Source organism: Lissotriton helveticus, chromosome 2_1 (assembly GCF_964261635.1).
Source record: "Lissotriton helveticus chromosome 2_1, aLisHel1.1, whole genome shotgun sequence".
Classification (NCBI taxonomy): domain Eukaryota; kingdom Metazoa; phylum Chordata; class Amphibia; order Caudata; family Salamandridae; genus Lissotriton; species Lissotriton helveticus.
This window is the reverse complement of record NC_136059.1, coordinates 1,670,907,144-1,670,927,927: the sequence shown is the minus strand read 5'-3', so window position 1 is coordinate 1,670,927,927 and position 20,784 is coordinate 1,670,907,144. Positions and strand designations below refer to the sequence as shown.

Sequence of the window (20,784 nt, the reverse complement as noted above, 5' to 3'; positions counted from 1 at the left end):
GCTTCCGGGGACCGGTTTCTGCCATTTCAGGCGTCTTCGGCCCGGCTTGCTTGAATCCTGATGGTGCACTGAGCAAGGGACTCACATCTGAGTATACCCTTCCACGCTTGGGGTGGACAAAATTATTTACAACAAGGGGTGGTGATGGACAGAGTCTCTGAATTAAGCAGAGTACTCTCACCCAGTCAAGAGATCAGGGCTAGATCCAACACCGTTTTTTAGCTCATTGCACCATCCCAGTTTCAGAACCTGGCTGTATGCAAATTAGTCTGTCCCTGGCCCAGTGCATCATGGGAACAGGGCAGACCAGACTACAAAAGCCAATTCTTACACTGGGAAGGAAACAAGCTTCCGGGGACCGGTTTCTGCCATTTCAGGCGTCTTCGGCCCGGCTTGCTTGAATCCTGATGGTGCAATGAGCAAGGGACTCACATCTGAGTATACCCTTCCACGCTTAGGGTGGACAAAATTATTTACAACAAGGGGTGGTGATGGACAGAGTCTCTGAATTAAGCAGAGTACTCTCACCCAGTCAAGAGATCAGGGCTAGATCCAACACCGTTTTTTAGCTCATTGCACCATCCCAGTTTCAGAACCTGGCTGTATGCAAATTAGTCTGTCCCTGGCCCAGTGCATCATGGGAACAGGGCAGACCAGACTACAAAAGCCAATTCTTACACTGGGAAGGAAACAAGCTTCCGGGGACCGGTTTCTGCCATTTCAGGCGTCTTCGGCCCGGCTTGCTTGAATCCTGATGGTGCAATGAGCAAGGGACTCACATCTGAGTATACCCTTCCACGCTTAGGGTGGACAAAATTATTTACAACAAGGGGTGGTGATGGACAGAGTCTCTGAATTAAGCAGAGTACTCTCACCCAGTCAAGAGATCAGGGCTAGATCCAACACCGTTTTTTAGCTCATTGCACCATCCCAGTTTCAGAACCTGGCTGTATGCAAATTAGTCTGTCCCTGGCCCAGTGCATCATGGGAACAGGGCAGACCAGACTACAAAAGCCAATTCTTACACTGGGAAGGAAACAAGCTTCCGGGGACCGGTTTCTGCCATTTCAGGCGTCTTCGGCCCGGCTTGCTTGAATCCTGATGGTGCAATGAGCAAGGGACTCACATCTGAGTTTTGTCCACCCTAAGCGTGGAAGGGTATACTCAGACATGAGTCCCTTGCTCATTGCACCATCAGGATTCAAGCAAGCCGGGCCGAAGACGGCTGTAATGCCAGAAACCGGTCCCCGGAAGCTTGTTTCCTTCCCAGTGTAAGAATTGGCTTTTGTAGTTTGGTTTGCCCTGTTCCCATCATGCACTGGGACAGGAACAGACTAATTTGCATACAGCCAGGTTCTGAAACTGGGATGGTGCAATGAGCTAAAAAACGGTGTTGGATCTAGCCCTGATCTTTTGACTGGGTGAGAGTATTCTGCTTAATTCAGAGACTCTGTCCCTCACCACCCCTTGTTGTAATTATTTTTGTCCACCCTAAGCGTGGAAGGGTATACTCAGACATGAGTCCCTTGCTCCTTGCACCATCAGGATTCAAGCAAGCCGGGCCGAAGACGGCTGTAATGCCAGAAACCGGTCCCCGGAAGCTTGTTTCCTTCCCAGTGTAAGAATTGGCTTTTGTAGTTTGGTTTGCCCTGTTCCCATCATGCACTGGGACAGGAACAGACTAATTTGCATACAGCCAGGTTCTGAAACTGGGATAGTGCAATGAGCTAAAAAACGGTGTTGGATCTAGCCCTGATCTTTTGACTGGGTGAGAGTATTCTGCTTAATTCAGAGACTCTGTCCCTCACCACCCCTTGTTGTAATTACCACATACAGTACGGCGTCCAATTCTGTAACCAAATCTATCAACAAACATTGGCCAGTCCTCAATACTGGTAATCTCAAATGGGACAAGCCACTTTTTTCACTGAAAAGGGCAAGGAACATAAGAGACTGTGTTGGTAACACAAGACCAAAAGGGACATTTGACAAACCATCCACGATATTGAATGCCTGGGGCCTACCTAACATCATAGGCCACTACAAATGTGGTAATTGTAGTGTATGCCACTTAACAGAGAATACCAAAACTCTGTCCTTGGAACCTGGGAAAATATGGACCCTACGGTCCCATACATACTGCAATAGCACCAATGAAGTGGACAGAATAACCTGTCCTTGTAATTTACAATACATAGGAATGACCAGCAGAAAAGTTAAACAACAAATATGTGAGCACAGGAGCACCATTAGGTGCAAAAAATCAATGACTAAACTCACCGAACACTATCTCACACTGAACCATACTCCCAACGATATGAGATGGACTTTCATTGAACAAATAATCTGAGGTGATAGACTAGAACAACGACTGTTTGAAAAGGAACAGCGCTGGATTTATAGATTATCTACGCACAAAACCGGCCTGAACGATAATATACCATGGAACTCTGTCCTTCCAAAATAGATAGACTACACTTTACACACTAATCTAAGATCAACCTGTCCGTTTCTGTGTACTTTTGAGTGATAGTCATTTTGGGTGATGGACACCTTACCATACTATGGCCGCTGAGTATGCCTGATAATTTCCGTAAACATCATGTATGACACCTGTATTTATCAATGCTGCACATAAACGCTGGAATCTTTGTGTACTTTTGAGTGATAGTCATTCTGGGTAATGGACACATCACCGTAATATCTATGGCCACTGAGGATGCCTGATAATTTTCTTAAACATCAGGTATGACACCTGTATTTGTGAATGCTTCACATAAACGCTGGTATCTCTGTGTTTTTAAGGTCCAACGCTAGACCTACCAAGGGACCTATACGAAAGAAGTAGATGTCTGTACATGGTGGTAATATCCCACGTCTGCAGCCCCGTTACATTCCATGTGAACGCGGCTGATACTCATCCCATATTTCTATTGAAATACTACACCTCCTTCACCCTGGGCTGCCATTTTGACTCGCTCTACAATACAGCAATAAATCTGATGGTGCCAGTATTTAGTCCCTTCACTCAATCCTGGAACGTGGACACACCTCTGACCACCTTTCCGTCCCATACACCTCTTTTTCTTCCTTCTCCCCACGCCCATTCCTTTACTGAGCCATACACTAGATGTACTCTGAGAACAAAATAACGCGGTTGCGGTTGCGTGCGTAACCGTGGACCACATGGTTATGGTTGCCCTGGTAACCACGGACCACGTGGTTCGCGTCACCACATCCCGCCTCTGCCCCCCAGTCTAACCAGGAAGCGATGCTTTCTTTATAATCACCACCGGAGCCCGCAGTCCACATCAACGGGGCTCCAGACAGGTTACCGGCTAGGTGAATCTACCTCTCACGATCCATCCACAAGTAAGTCTCCGCCAGGTAATTATCAGGCAGACTTTGGCTTTCTCGATATAGCCATACTTATGCACCACCTCCTGTCACGCCTTTCTTTTCCCTCAGGTTGTGGCAGTTATTAGTGCGGGAACGGGGACACCCATGATGCCGACAATTCGAGTGCTTCTAGTAAGCGCTGCTTTTTCTTTTCTTGTTGTATTTCTTCCTCACTTGGAATGTTTGCCTCTGGCCAGTAGCACACTGTCTGACAGGCGCCTGTGGTATTAATTGTGTTTTGCGAAAGGTTTCAACAGTTGTACATACATATGTATGTTATTGGGCCAATACACGCTCTACTCACTTCTGTGAGTAACACGAAACCCACTGATATTTTGTATGAAATTACCCACTCATGACTGAATCGACGGAGACGTGATTGATTCGAAATTAACACAGTATCAAGTGGATTGCATAAATCACTTCAACAGACTATGTCTGTCACATAGCAGCACGATTGTCTGCACACTCTATGATAAATGGACTAAGGAATTGTCCAAAATACACTATGTTGTCCTCACATGCGTGGATGTTTCTAAACGAGGTGCATCTCAAGCACAATATATGTTTATTGTTCATGTACCATGTGTTTGTTGCCCCAACCCCTTCCCTCTTTTTTTCCACAGGTCTTTTTCTAAGAATCTTGGAGAAGAACACCACTACTTTTAAACAAACCACGATTTTGTGGTTTCTGTTTTTTCACATAGTCTTGGGCTGGGTACACCTTAGAGTGTGTACACCACCCAGACTACCATCACTGGTCCTGATGAAAACCTTATAATCACATCATGGTTGAAACATGTAGACCAATATTTTAATTCTCTACACGACTTTTTATGACACCACCAGCCTACCTAATCAGGCAAAGGTGTCCCACGTTGTTTTATCCGTTGCCCAATCACTCCAGAATAAATTCCAGGAGTGAGTAGTGTTGGACAACTTTTAATCACTCACTGACACTTCTGCACATATAAAACGAAATTAAACCCGCTCCACTGTAGTCAGATGTCGAAGCACACCCAGATGGCACTCGGCTGTCCGGGTGGGACCCTGATGATGAAGCATGTCACCGACCAGGTTGGTGAGTGAGGGATCTTCTAAAGGACAAACTCTGACCCACGCTGTTTGGCACTGCGTGCACCTCGATATTTTCGAAATAAAGGCAGTATATAGCCTCTAGGGGGTACTCCTCCATTTGATGTTAAACATTATTTAAAGGGGACCAGGAGTTTCCTCTCTACTTATACTCAAACACCCTTTTTCTCTCATTCTGTTTTTCAAAAATAAACCTTTTTTGCCAGGCCTATACATTCCTTTTTAAAATTTGTGAGTGGCTCCTAACGTAGGCCCTAAAGGTTCATAGGACAGGGTGCATGGTGTTTGAAAAGTAGAGGTGTGATTAATTTTTAAATATCCTGATAGTGAAAGCCCCCAAAAGTCGTTTTTCACAACAGCAAGGCTGGCTGTCCTATAGACTAACACTGGGTTTATTTTATTACATTTATTAAATGACAATTTCAGTTTGAGAGCAGCTACATAAATACTTGCCCCACTCATTTGAATAGTAATTTAAAATCCTCTTTAATGGTAAATATGGATTTTAAATTACTATTGCTACACAGTTGGTGCTTTCCTGCCTAAACTAAATGTGCCTTTCTGCCAGTGTCCAGAATCACATGACTGTTAATGGCTCTGCTGTCGTCATATGTGTATTCCCCTTCCAAAAACGAGACCATTAGGTAATTGGGTGTGGGGAAGAGTGTTCTTCTCCTAAGCAGGATGGCTTGAGGAGTTGTACTCATCCCTTTCTTAGCTTCAAAGGGTAGCCTGATGGCTGCCCCTGTACTCTTTCTGTCTTCAAAAGATGTCTGCCCTGTCTCTGGCAAATGCATCTCAACCCTAGCTCTGCTTCCCTTTGTTTTACTAGCCAGGCTGGATCCAGACCCTGGGCGATGGGAAGAATTATCCAGAATCCATTTGGAGCAAGTCAAAGTATGTGTCTTCCACCTACAGGACAGCACTGGGTTTAAAAGTGGCAACCCGAGAAGATCTCATCAGCACACTCCTGGAACCAGAAGAATTACAAGAATGACTGCCCAGCTGTCTGAAAAAGGAAGACTAGACCTAATTGCCTTGAACTCAGCACCCCAGAAGTTACTGCAATGGACATATGTCTGAACTTCTTTTTGAGCTACATGGGCACAACAAGCTTCTAGAAGCCTCTCCTACTTTCTAGGCGACCAGATCATCAGGACCTGACCTGGTCCCCTCAGCTGGCCTCTGTGGGAGTGATACCAAATGGGATGTGTCTCCGCACTCGTGTGTTATCAATTATGTAGTAACAGTTTGTATTATTTTCAATTACGTGATTGGTGTTTCATGTGAATCCCCCACTGAGCTTATTGGGGGTAAAAATACTGATTCCAATATGTGTTTCCTGAGTCCCAAGATCCACACTCACATAAGCACTCAGAATTGGGTTCATTCAAGTTCAAAATAAAGGTGTTTTCATCTTATTCGTGTATTTGTTTTCATTTATTTTCCAACCATGTGTCGTTATTTGATCCTCATAACTTTCATCATTTACTTAATTCATTTCACAATACATCTGCCTGATGCATTTCGAGCTAACAGCTCTTCATCAGGGGACTTTTCATCTGAAAAAATATGTCAAAACATGTGTGGGTACATGGCAAATTATGCTTTCTTAAATCGACATCAATACAACTGTTTAATGTTAAATTACGGTCCCCGGTTTCCTGTAAATCCTGTATACTGACTCCTTATAACCCTTTACTCCAGACCTCTGATTTAGTAAACATTGTCATGCGCAACAGTTGTATTGATGTCGATTTAAGAAAGCATAATTTGCCATGTACCCACACATGTTTTGACATATTTTTTCAGATGAAAAGTCCCCTAATGAAGAGCTGTTAGCTCGAAATGCATCGGGCAGATGTATTGTGAAATGAATTAAGTAAATGATGAAAGTTATGATGATCAAATAACGACACATGGTTGGAAAAAAAATGAAAACAAATACATGAATAAGATGAAAACACCTTTATTTTGAACTTGAATGAACCCAATTCTGAGTGCTTATGTGAGTGTGGATCTTGGGACTCAGGAAACACATATTGGAACCTCTGTGGGAGTGAGTCATGTACCCTTGGCTGGAGTCCAAGTGCACTTCTCCCAGCCTAACTGAAGCTTCTCTCAGATCAACTGCGAAGCAATGCCAGGCCCTAAAAAGTCTCACAGCTCCAGACCGTTTACCACACTGGACCTAACGCTGAGCTCTGCAGACCCTCCCTGCACAGCTGAAAGCTTCATCAGGTCTGACTTTGAGCGATGCCAAACCACACAAAGCACTGCCATGCAGGCACCCCATATAAAAGCTGAGCAAGGAACCAACACTTAGAAATGGCAAGCCCTGCAGTGCCACGCAAAGCCTTCCCAGAGGTTTCATCCGATCCGAAGCAGCACAACACATTGTCATGTAGTTTCACCAGGTCTGGCGCTAAATGATACAGAGCACCATAAAGCAAAGCTGTGCAGGCTATTCCCAGTGGGATGAACTCAGTCCTTTATCCTGCCCGTGCTCCATCGAAGTCACCCTGAACTTGTGACATAATACGGTCCAGAACGACCAGATACCGCAGTTGATGAGTCTCATTTTTTGGCACCATGTTTTACCTATAACTGTATGAACTTATAGCTCCAGTTCTGATGATTCATTTCTTGTCATTTTGGTGTAATTCTGTTCATTATCCTCAAAAGATTTTTATTGTGTTGTGTTTCACTTTATTACTGTTTGCGTACTGCATACATACTTTAAACATTGCCTCTATGTTAAGTCTGACCGCTTTTGTTCCATGCTACCAAAGAGTTAAGCACAGGTTTATTTAGTGACTTTTGGAATTCACCCTGACAAGAAAGTGTTTATTACTTGAGTGGGGTTGAACCCCTCTCAACTAATAACCCAATTTCTTACAGAGAGGTGTTGCCCACAAATCTTTGCATCAATGCTAATGTCACTCAGATTTTCAAACGATGACTTGATTTTTTCCTAGCTTTATGTTTCTGTATATTGATAAACATATTTTTAGCCTCATCACATTGTGTGTGACCTATTTATATATTGTTGACTAAAACATTCAAACAGTCAGAGATTTTTCATCGAAACTCCCCCAAAAAATTACACATTTAAAGAAAAGTCTCAACTTCCACTCAAGAAAATATTGGTATTTCTGGTTTTATCTGAACTACTTAGTTAGATGTTCTACTAAAAATAATGTTATCCAACGTAAAATAATCTGCAAAAATTAACAAGTTTATCATTAAGGGGCTAATTAGGATGTTGGAAGGACTGCAAATGGAAGGACCGCAACCGACCAACAGTCAGTTGCGGTCCTTCTATCCCTGCAGTCCACCTGCCGCATTAGAGGCAATGGCATCTGGCAGAGGAGCCATCCGCTGCTGTTCCGACAGGCTCCTTGAACCCATTGGAGTATAGGAAAGACACCATAATCCCCTAATGACGGCAGAGCCAGCCTCTGCTCCGCTGTCGGGATTATGATGTCATTTTCAGACAGCCTTTCCACGTCAGCTTTTCTGGCCTCTCCGGCATGGAAAGGCTGTCGGAAAATGAATTTGGGGGGCTCCTAGAAGGACCCTATTCCCCCCTGGCCCTGCGCTATGGGGCCTGACATCCCTGCACCATGTGGCAGGTACCGCAGAACCCATTTTACTATGGAAGCTTGTGCTGTGGGCCTTTTCCGCCCATTGCACAAGCTGCTATAGTGAATGGATGTTTCTGACTGCCCAATGGGTGGTCACATCCTAATACTGAGATTGGAACCGCTGACCTAAGCTCAGGTGGTTCCAGACTGATGCCTGACATCCTAATGAGCCTTGAGTGTTTACAGCCGTGAGCAAATATTTTGCCTAGGCACTAGTCTCTTAAAGTATAGTACAGATTAGAAACTCTTTGGTCTACACTTCAACACATCTGCTGCAAATAAGAGTGAGCAGCCTTTCAGTGCAGTCATGCTGATCTCTTATCAAGTATTACTTGTTCAGTTCTCTTACTAACGAACATGGAAACCATAATCACGATATGGTCTAGTAGTTACATTGTGATCTATAAACTACGAGTCTGCTTTAGAGTTTGTCAGTCTGAGTACTCTGCCACAAATGTGATGGAGTACTCTTTTGGCCGAACCCTTGGTCCTCCTGCCTCGTTTAGAAATGTTTGGACCCTATCTTTTCTATCCACAGAGTCCCTCTTGGCCCTATTTATGGTAGATGGTGCAGTCTTGTTTTTTCCTCAGGTGAAACTTGGCAGTGAGGGACAGAAAAAAACATAAAATGACCCCCCCAACCTAAGAGAAAACTCTCAGGGTGTGGAGAGAAAACTTTGTTTTGCATTTCAGAAGAAAACTCCCACTTTGGAATGTTGTTTCTGAAAAACAAAACCTTTGCAAAAGTTTGGTGGATGGCTTTCAAAACTGACCGCAGTCGTCCACTAATCATTTTGTACTTTGAAGGGAACCGCTATAACTGTAGTTACTTTCAGAGTACAGATACGACTGCCAAAGGTAATCTCACCCTGATGGGCAGAGTACCATTTTCCAACGTCTAAATCAGGCCCTAAGTTATCTAAGGCAAAATTAAATAATCACCCATCCAACCAACTTGGAGGCCATTTGTGTACTGGGGTATGTCAAATTCCCGTGGTGCAAATAATGAATACATGTTCAGGTGAGCACTTAAAGTGGGCATTTCTTCACTTCCATAATGCATGGGGCCAAAACCCATCAAAATGAAGGAATCCTATTGCCTGTGTGCTGCATGCTCCATATAGCTATAGTATACACGCTGGCTTAAAGGGGGTGCATACTAAGTGCACCCCTTAGGTGCTGCATAGTTGGATCTTCAAAGAATGTAACTGAGTGGTGTATGAATGGAAGGCGTAGTCTCAGGCTGTACCTCCTCAGTGAGGATTATTTCCTCTTCCTCACGGAGCCAGAGGTGCTCTTTCATAGACGCTGTAGTGCAGCAGGCAGCACCTTTGGTGAGTGCCTGCACAAGGTAATGTGTCTGTTTGTTTAATGGGGTGCATGGCCATGTTCGTCTCTATAGTATCGGGTGAGGGGGTGACATATAGCTCTTTGCGAGTATGTCATCTGGAATCTAGCCTTCACTTCTTCACTTGATCAAGTTTATGAGCCTGAAACCCCCTTTGTGTCGGATTTTTAAAAAATCGCAAATGTGATTCCACGGGAGAGCCTATATTTGGGGGTCATTATTATTTCCTTTTTTTAATTTAGAAAGTATTACAGGAGCATTACTTAGAAGCTGTGACTACTGAAGTTCCCCATGAATAGGTCTGGAATGGTTTTATGGTTTTCCCAATGCTCAAATTCATAGGAATGCTTGTTTGAAAATATATTTAATTATGAGTTATAACCTGAAAAAGTCCATGTATGCATAAAGCTTTTTTATCCACAGGTGTGGGCAAAACTGTTGCCTAACAGTACTACCTTGTTGGACCGGTCCCATCCCACTCTAGATTCAGACGTATTCTTGATCCTCACAAGAAAATATCTACAATCATATCCAAAGTAAGAGCATACCTTATGAATGCCTGTAAATATCAACAAACTTGCAGGTTTGTTTGTGTCCCCCTACTTTCCAGGGCATACGCACTCTGGAATTCCCTCTTTCTATATATGGTGTAATTTGATTTGCATGTGTAAACAGGGCTCAAGTCCTAAAAAAAGAAGTGGGGGGACTCTGTCACCGGAACTGATGTCACAACAGGAAGTGATGTCACGAAAGGTGGCTTGCACCATCGGGCTCATTGCCTCCCCTCGCTCACCCCTTAGATGCGATTGCATCTGAGAAGTCAGCGCGTGAGCAGCGTGCTGAGAGCTCCGAGCTCCTCGTCCTAGAGAGGCCAAAGAGTGAAGTCCAACTGTTTGGCAGGGGGGACGGCGTCCAGCCTGTAAAATAAGTGGGGGGACGCCGTCCACACGCGTGGTACCCAGACTCCAGCCCTGTGTGTAAATCCAAGTTTTGTAAATACAAACATAAATGTATACTTCTCAAGGCTGCCATTTGTGAACTTAAGTGCAATTTAGCTGTGAAAATAGCTTTGGACAACATAACTTCTGTATCCCAGTTTCCTCATTGACAATATGAGTATTTGGAGGCAGGCTAGCCAAAAATAGGACGAGAGTGAGTGCTAATCCTCAAATATTCAGAGAAAAGTTTAGTACTGCCTGCATGCCAGTCGTCAATTATTTGCACCGGAAGTATTTTCCAGACATTTACAGATTATAAAACTATCAACGGTAATCTTTTTGTCCTACTGTTAAAATCACTTTACTCTGTCATTCTACGACTACTTAAATTAAAGTGTTAAAGGAAAGTGCCACTATGAAAACACTTTTTATTAAACACTGCGTTAGTATTTGGCAATCCTTAGAGAATGTGCCCAGACAGAAGCAGCATCTGCTATTTCTTGCAATGATTCAAAAGATTTTACTTCAGGTTACCCTGATATCGCGGCAGCCCGGCCTCGAAAGCGCAAATTGAAAATAAATATAGTAGGGGCAGATTGCTTCACAGTGGCAGCACACATTCTTAGAGATGTAAAGCAGAATAAACATGCAAAGAGGCTATCCTTAAGTAACCAATGGCGTGAAAGGGCAGCGCGCTCACTTCCATTCGTAAACCAGCACTAACATCAGCTTTATAGATACCATGTTGCTGGAGCAGGTTTTAATACTTTTTTTCAATAAACTCGGAAGGATCCACCAGAGACCTTTTCATTGTTGACGTCCAGGTAAAGCCACAGAGCCCCAGGGACTGTGAGGATGTCAGCTGATATTAAAAGAGGCTTGACTAGATAATCCCTCCCCACCCCCCCTTAAAGCCTCAGCCAGGTGTGAGGTATGCAGTAGCATCACAGGACATTGTTTGCAACAAGGAGACTGTATCCGTGAGAGTTCACTGATGTTATGACTTTGTCCAAAGGCCTCACCATTAATCATTAAGTGGAATTACTGCAGTTTATTATGGATTCTTATATGGATCAAGGTATTCATCATTCTCCCGTTTTGCGAGCCCCTAATAGCGATTCATAAGGAATCGCTATTAAGGACTTGCAAAACGGGATTCATGTAGAAATTGCATAAAGAAATGCGATTCCTACACATTCCTTATTTGCGATTAGCAAATTGCTAATCGCAAATAAGGAATAACTCCCCATTCATTCCTATGGGCCTAAAGGCTCATAGGAATGAATGGGGAGTTATTCCTTATTTGCGAATAGCAATTTGCTAATCGCAAATAAGATAGCGATTTCAAGGGTGCAGCACCCCTGAAATGTAATCTACATTGGTGTTGCGCACACACATGTCCAAAGGACATGTGTGTGTGTAACATGCAACTTAGAAAAATGCATTTAAATGCATTTTTCTAAGTTTTCGCTATTTACCACGAGGTTTGACCTCGCGGTAAATAGCGGCCCAAAATAGCGATTTCGGTATTTTAAAATGGTTCATGAATTGCATTTAAGGAATCTCAAATAGAGATTCCTTAAATGCAATTCCTCGCAAATATGCGAATTCTTTAATTGCTAATTTTGCATTTGGGATGATGAATCCCAAATGCTAAAATTGCACTCGCAAAGGGCCAGATTCTCAGAATCTGGCCCTTTGCGAGCGCAATTAAGCTTGATGAATCAGGCTGTATATTGCTGCAGAGTTTGCGGTAGGTGCAGAAACTCAAAAGTGCCCACAACACAGTGAAGATTTTCAATATATTTAGTGTTAGTAACCGATGACGAATAACCCTTATCTAGTCACCTTAATTATGTTGTATTGCAGAAGGTCTGCTTACTTTCAGTGGCATAACGCAAAATTATGGGGAGCCCCCGGCAGAATGTGGTGGGGGTCCCTGAAGCCCTCAAATCTCACAGATATCCATAGGTTATAGACTGAACCAGGGACCCGTCTGAGGCGTGGGCAGGTGGGCCCTGGTCCCCCATGTCTTCTTTATGTACATCTTTGCAACTCCAGAACTGTAAACAGCAAACACAGTTGCCATAATACAAGATTGCTCGGCCAGTATTAATTCCTCCATCATTTCCAGTTTTTTCAAAGCCTCCTAAAGTGAGGGGATTCTCACTATGTTAATTAATGTTATATTTCAGTGACACACACTGCACTAAAACACAGGCATGTAGGGCGGGGGACCTGTCACAAATGCACATCTGAATTCATACTGCTTAAATACAAGCAAACAAATTAGGCCTGAATGAAGTTTTAGTCATGTTGGTGACATTTCTGCACATCCAGTAATGCTTGCACACACATCCGCACGTCCTGAAGTGATATCTACATACACACACCTGGTCAAAATATACTCACCTCAGTAGTATTTGTACATCATGTAATATTTCAACACTCGTACGGCTAACACACACATGCACACACACACACACATATACACACACATAGACAAGACATAAACACTGCAGGAATAGCTGCAAACTGAGTTATATCTTTGATGTAATTTTCACATTTTTCTCCTTATGTGTCCACATTACATTTCATATATTTCATATATTCATTTATTTGCCCGCACCTATCTAATTTATTAAACACATGTGACATTTAGCATTGCTTGCACATGCATATCATATAACATTTGCTTTATTACATTTTGATAGTACAGAAATAATGCATTTACGTACATTATAATGCCTTATAGATGTTAGTGAAAATGCAATAAGATTAATATTTAATCCTTGCATTTGACATGATTCGATATGAGGTCTGCCCTTTTCAAAAGAATAGGAGCATGTGGATTTTTGAAAGTGTCTATTCATGGTGAAAAGAGATTTGTGATCTACTAACAACAAGCACCTACTTTTTTTTGAAAAATATTTTTATTGATTTTTACATAGACACGGTGTACACAGAAGTATGAACATATTTAGCATTACTTGCACGTAGAACACTGCGCCGGTAAATTGCATAGCCTATTTTACGTGGGTGATCTTAATCATCCTTGGTGTTTGGTTCAAGTCCGTTGTGCTGGTTATCGTTATAAACATACTCCTGGTATGGCTCTGGCGGCGCTATGTTTGTTCATACACATATAACATAAAACATGTAACATATAGGTGTTGGCCGTTTGTTGGTGATCGGCGTACTACATCCTGCCTGGTACTTTCCCTGATGTACACGTTGCCTAAGGCGGTTTGAAAGGGTCTAGCGCTTTGTCTAGTGATGCCCACATCTGTCTAGTTGGTTTCCTCCATGGAGTATTTCTCAGTGCTGTGTTGTCTGCCCCTCTCAGGAATGTCACCCAGTTTATCCACCCCTTAAAAGTCGCTTTGGCGGTGTTCTTCCATTTGGACAGTATAACCTTTATGGCGCTCATTAGGAGAAAGTCTAGAAGGTTCCTGGCTTGCTGTGTGGTGATCTCGGTGTTAAAGAGGGCTGTTGTCAAAGTGTGGAACATTCTCTTAAGGTTGCAGCCTAGTGTTTGGTTGATGAAATCGAAGACTTTATCCCAGAATTTCTTGACCTTCCTACACTGGAATAATAGATGGGCAAGGTCCCCTATTGCCTTGTTGCAGTTCCAACATTGGCTGTTTTCTCTGAGATTAAGTTTTGCCAGCTTTGTTGGGGTCCAGTGTGTCTGGTGCAGTAGCCAGAATTTGCTCTGTGCTAGAACTGGTGAAATTATATTATGCGAGGGGGAGGTCCACAAGGATATTAGTTCTTGTTCTGTGAGTGTTCTGCCTATCTGGGTTTCCCACTACTTTATGTTTTGTCATTGAGTTTTGAAGTAGTTGATCGAAGGAGTTTGTATATGTGAGATATTTGGTGCCCCGTTTTGTTTAGGTTTTCTGTGAATTTGAAAATTGAGGGGGTTAGGCTGCTGAGGTTCGCCTTTGTGATCGCTGTCTTAATGGTCAGAAAGTTGTATAGCTCTGCTTCTGAGAGTTCAAACCTTCCCTTTAAGGTGTTGAAAGTAAGGGGACTGCCAGCTTCTTCTAGGTGTGCTGGGTGTGAGATGCCTAGAGCTCTCCATGTTTTTATTTCTAGGGTTTTCCCTCTGCATCTTATTTTCGGGTTATTCCATGGTGCTATCCACTTCGAGTTCCTAACGCTTACTTCTAGTTTCTGATCTAGTTTGAGGAGGGCCGATCATCTATACCCGCACTCATGGCCATCATTGACACCTATGCCTCTCACTCAGGCTACAAATTAAACCGAGACAAATCAGAATGCATGCCCATGAACATATACACGACTAAAGACGTACAGGGGAAGTCAGGGCTAATGTGGCAAACAAAATCTATAAAATACCTAGGTATCAACTTTGGTAGAGACCTAAAGATCACTCTAGACCTAAACGAAAAAAGGACACTTACAAAGATAAGAGAAATGCTGGAAAACTGGTCACCCAAATGTATTACCTGGTGGGGAAGGATAGAAACAGTTAAAATGATGGTTACTCCTATAGCTAACTATTTGGCTAGCATGCTCCCCCTAGCAATGACTGAAGAATTCCACAAGAAGATAGATCAAGCAATAAACAAATACATCTGGAGAGGCAAAAAACCCAGAATTGCACTACCAAAACTTAGACTGAGAAAAGAACTGGTAGGCCTGAACCTAGCGGATCTAAAGACATTTCAGACTGCCTGTATAGCCAGACAAGGGCTGCACTGGGCTTCCCAAAACCAGAAATATACACCAACATGGCTAGTCCTACAAAAAGCTATTCTAGACAACACAGACCCTCTAACCCTCCTCACATCCAACAACAAGCACCTACTAACAACAAATAACCCTGTGAAACTTACAGGACTGATCATTACCCAACTCGCACCACCGTCATGCAATGCTTAGTTTGTCTGTGTGCTACAGTCTACCTGTTTTCACCAGGCTGTTGCTAGTAAGTTGGCATTGAGTCTTAACTTGCACAGGGTTTTGGAAACCTAAATTCTGGGCAATATTTAGTATGGAATTATAAAAAATGGATCATATTAACCTCTCATGAACAGTGAATGAGTAGTAGCTACATACACAAATAATTAAAGTGGCAGGTAAAATTTCACATAATTGTGTCAAAGGAGAATATACATTCAAGGAATTTTGATAGGTCATAGGTAGTGTTAATCTGTTTCTAGGTATTACTCCATGTGTCCCTTCAATATCTCTTTAGTCATCAGACTTCCATTGTACTGAATTACTCACGATTCGCTTCCTGCACTCTCATGCACACCACTAGGGAGTATGCGAAAGGAACATCAAAGTATTCAGTAAGCAGAAAGACAAGAAAAGAAAGGGTGAGATTGAAATTAAATAAAAAGAGAATAAATACAACCTAAGAGCAGGGGGGAGAGTCAAATACTATATAAAAAAGTTGTCTCCATACAGTGTTCAGAAAGAATCCCAAAATACCACAGCGTAAAATAAGCACTGGGTTTCTTACCAATCACTGTAAAAAAAGTGACTGCTTGGCAACCCAAAGATCGTATTTTCGTGAGTGTAATTTTAAATGTGATTCATCAGTGCACAAACGAACTGTTTTTACTTAAAATGAAAACTATTTTTGTGAACACAACGTGTATTTATTTATTATAAAAAGAAGCCTTTTGGGGAAAGTGTATTTTTAGACAATGGCAAATCAATATTTCTCAACAGCATTCTTTTTGGTCTTTTACCAAAGCAAACATCTGATATTTGGAGATATAGGTCATAATAAGATGCTTGATTCCAGTGTTATTTATTTTACTTAAAACTCTGTTATGCGGAATGAAAAAGGGTCATAGTTTGGAAAATTACAAACTAATTTTAATGGGAATATTTGTGGTAAATAGTAAAAATTAACTAAAAACGTAATTGCTGAAATTTGAAGACAAAAAGTGTGAACTTGAAGAAAGTGATAAGATAATGTTAGTGACAAAATAATTAGTTAATAAAACCGCTCATTTGGTGTTATGTAAAGGATGTCCAAACCAAACTCTACATTCCCTGGTGATGTAAGGTACTACATCAAAAACAACTCTCATACTTTGCTGAAACATAGAACATTTCTGGTTGATAGAAAAGCCTTGGGCGCGCAAACAACCTCAGTCTGGAATCCAAGAAATGAAATTATAGCCTGGTTGCTTCTCAAGCATCATCTGAGGCATTGCTGAAGCTATTTAGCTCTCTGTCCCAGAAGACTTTAGGTGTATTCATGACCTCCTTAAGTTTAGAAAAAAACTGAAAACCTTGTCTCCAATTGTTGCTACCTGTGATCTTGCTAAATTCCCTCATCCATTCTAACTAACTGAATCTTTCTCTTGTAATATCATCTGTGTTCTACCTTCTTAATGATTGTATTAAGCATTCCAATTCCAAACTGCAGTTTACATACCTTGCATGCCATTGTGTTCCCCTTTATGTTCTCTGTGAAGATAATTGGATTCTCTATCTGTGTTATCATGTCAAGCACACTAGATGTGTGTTGGACCCGGCCCCTCTCTGCAGGGTCACCCCAAGCTTTTCACCTGCATCCTTCCTGTTTTCTGAACCTGTTTTTGCTGGCTTTTAGGACTCTGTGCACTTTACCCCTGCTAACCAGTGACAGATAAAGTGCTTGCGCTCTCTCTAAATATGGCAAAATTGACTTATACACAATTGCCATATTTAGTTTACTTGTATGTCCTTAGTAATGTGGTATTACATATCCCCAGGGCCTGTACTTTGAATGCTTTTAATGGGTATGCAGCACATATTGTGCCACCCACTTAAAGTCGCCACTTCAAAAATGTCTCAGGCCTGCCATTGCAGCCTGTGTGTGAAGCCTTACTCTGCCAGTTCGACCAGGGAAAACAAACTTTATGCTAGGCCTAAACCTTTGTTTTGAATATGTGTAATTCACCCCTAGGGTAGGCCCTAAACAGCCAATAGGGCTGGGTGTGTTTTATTAAAAAAATGGATATGTACTTTTAAGTTTTACATGTCCTGGTAATGAAAAACTCTCAAATGTATTTTTCACGATTGCAAGGCTAAACTCTTCCTAAGGATAACATTGGGTTACCTTATAACATTTAATATCAGTTAACTTTTGATTGGGAACAGATAGAATTGTCATATTTGGTGTCTGAGGAATTGTAATGCAAAGCCCTCTTTAGTGGTAAAGTCAGATTTTAAGTCACAGTTCTGAAAATGTTTCTTTTAGTAAGTTAACATTCTTTCCCTTAACCATTCGGTGCCAGCAGCCTATTCCAGGGTCACATGACAAGGTGCAGTTAGCAGTTGGTCTTTGCGTATTCTTTCCAGACTGCCACACAATAAATGGTCTAGGTATTGTCAGGATGGGCCATGTTGACTTGATTAGGGAGGTGGATCTTTCACCTGTCACACTTGGACTTCAGAGATGTTGCCCCAGCTCAACACAAAGGATTTCGTAGTAGCCTATTGTTCCTAAAGACGGACTGGGACCAGGACAGGGAGTCAGGAAAATGCAGACACTTCTGTTGAGAAAAAACTCCAAAATGTTCTCCCACTTTAAAGTGGCCTCAGTCCCACTCTTCTGTACACTCCTGGACCAGTGGATGCAACAGAAGAAGAACTGCTCACCTCCCAGAAGAGTTCCCTGTTGCTTGAGGCCAACCCTGCTGTCTGAGAAGGAAGACTGGACCTACAGCCTTCATCCCAGCTGACAGACCTCCTGTTCTGAACTACAGGGACACAACAAGCTCAAAAGGTCTCCCTGTGGCTGTTTAACTGGCCTGCTGCACTGGACCTGCTACTGTTTCTCAATGAGCCCTGCTGGACTCTGCTGGAATGAGTTTCTGATCCCCCAGAGGTGTCCCTCAGGTTCTGGACCCTTGGTGTGGCATCAGGTGAGCTCATCCTAAGAGAAAAGGAGAAATCCTGAAACTTTGATCTCTTCGTAAATGGACCCTACAGTATCAACAGTCCGTGGAGACCACCAACACGAAGCTCCAACAACGACCGTCCATGATGCTGGACATGATCTTCATGCTGCAGTGATCACCATCTGCAATGCTTACAAAAAAGAATATATAACGGGGTCAAGGGGAAAATTTATTGACCTAGTATCCCATTCCCCTAATTAACATCATAAATCACAAAATAGGGATACCTGGTCAAACCATGAGTGTTGTCGTACAGAAAACTATGGAAAGAAGTGACAGCATGCTACAAGAAGCGAGTCATATCTGGCTGAGAAATTCCCATCCGACCACCCTTACTGGCGGAGTATCGTCATGTGGGAGTTAGTGCTTGATCCTATTGCCGCCCGAACCCTCAGATGATGGTGCGGGTATGGATCATTCATGAATACTCTAGCCAAGATAATGCTCGAGGAGTGGAAGAAATGGAAGAAATAGGGTGCAGTGCTCTAGTGACAGTGAAAATAAAATTGACTACTCAAACAAAAAATATGTTTAATGGAGATTGTTGGAGTGTCAAAGTTAAAACCACGCCCTGTAGTGGGAATTAATAACTACAGAGTGGCGCTGTGCAGGACGGTCAACATGTTTCAGCCATATGGAACAATTGTCCGGCTTGCTTCAGGACCCAAAAGGATGGAACAGCTACTGCATTTTATAAAAGTGTAGTGAAAAAAGGAAACTTAATACGTTACAAATACAGGAATCTCAATGGACCTTGGAGCCCCAATGTGTCCAGCAGAACTAGAATTTCTTATCCTGTTTGAAAAAGGAAAAAAATCACATATGCATATATATAGATATATACATGGCCGCTTGAGACACATAGGAATTGTACAGGCAACACACAAGCATAAGTAAATTGTCCTTAGCAACAATTTATAGAGTATTAAATTACTCACACAGAGAGGAGTTACCCTCTACTGAGATACTCACCCAGCTTTATGTGGGAGAAGGCCTCACCTCGCCCGGCAACCTACTCGGGAAATTGAGGCCCGCTCTATTTTGCAGTACTTTAAAAAACATGCGCGATAAGGAATACGGCGTCTGACGAGACTAATTGGCAGTCTTTGAGAGTAAATTTGACCAATTAGCATCACTATAAATACAGAGTAGGCTGTCTGTTCGATACCTCCACTTCCACTCGGACGACCGAGAAAGGTACCGACGGACAGGTGAGTCTCTGGGGTTTAGGTGGTTGCAACCTCTTTGCTGCAATCTTTTTGCTGCTGTCTTGTAAATTAAATAGGCTTTTTTTCATCTAAATCATCTAAACCATAGTAATCTAGGTCTGGTGTTTAGGTAGTTCTTTACCTCTTTGTAACTACCTTATGAATCAAACAGGCCTTTTTTCTTCTAAGCCATAGGAACCTAGGCTCAATGTTGGACACTGGCTCTGCTCTAAAATATCGAGAGAGAGATATATATATATTTTCCCCCCCCTGACATATCTACCCATATGTTTTATTAAGGTTAGACCAAGTAAGACAGGAGGGGCTGATATACTTTTGCCATTTTCCATCAAACATTGGCAAAACCACCTAGAGCTCCTATCTATTCAACAGAGTTGACAGTAGCTGATCCTTCTAATTAAAACATTTTTCGGCTCATGATCTGATGGTGTGCTGTATTTTACCTTGTAAAGTAGGTTTTTATGCGATGCCAGCAAGCTTTACACACTGTATATTTTCAATGTGTGTTTTCTTTCCCCCCTTTTTTGCAAAATAGAGCGGGCCTCAATTTCCCGAGTAGGTTGCCGGGCGAGGTGAGGCCTTCTCCCACATAAAGCTGGGTGAGTATCTCAGTAGAGGGTAACTCCTCTCTGTGTGAGTAATTTAATACTCTATAAATTGTTGCTAAGGACAATTTACTTATGCTTGTGTGTTGCCTGTACAGTTCCTATGTGTCTCAAGCGGCCATGTATATATCTATATATATGCATATGTGATTTTTTCCTTTTTCAAACAGGATAAGAAATTCTAGTTCTCCTGGACACATTGGGGCTCCAAGGTCCATTGAGATTCCTGTATTTGTAACGTATTAAGTTTCCTTTTTTCACTACACTTTTATAAAATGCAGTAGCTGTTCCATCCTTTTGGGTCCTGAAGAAAGCCGGACAATTGTTCCATATGGCTGAAACATGTTGACCGTCCTGCACAGCGCCACTCTGTAGTTATTAATTCCCACTACAGGGCGTGGTTTTAACTTTGACACTCCAACAATCTCCATTAAACATATTTTTTGTTTGAGTAGTCAATTTTATTTTCACTGTCACTAGAGCACTGCACCCTATTTCTTCCATTTCTTCCACTCCTCGAGCATTATCTTGGCTAGAGTATTCATGAATGATCCATACCCGCACCATCATCTGAGGGTTCGGGCGG

The 20,784-nt window shown here is 42.3% G+C and overlaps 1 protein-coding gene across 1 annotated transcript in view; it reads left to right on the top strand.

The window, feature by feature from the left end:
* Nucleotides 1–5,577, top strand: part of LOC144820302 (uncharacterized) — an 83,971-nt gene extending 78,394 nt beyond the window's left edge. The window contains exon 3 of the mRNA XM_078677882.1: nt 5,327–5,577. Within this exon, the coding sequence (XP_078534008.1) occupies nt 5,327–5,577 (251 nt within the window). The remainder of the gene's footprint in view (nt 1–5,326) is intronic.
* The last annotated feature ends 15,207 nt before the right edge of the window (nt 5,578–20,784 follow it).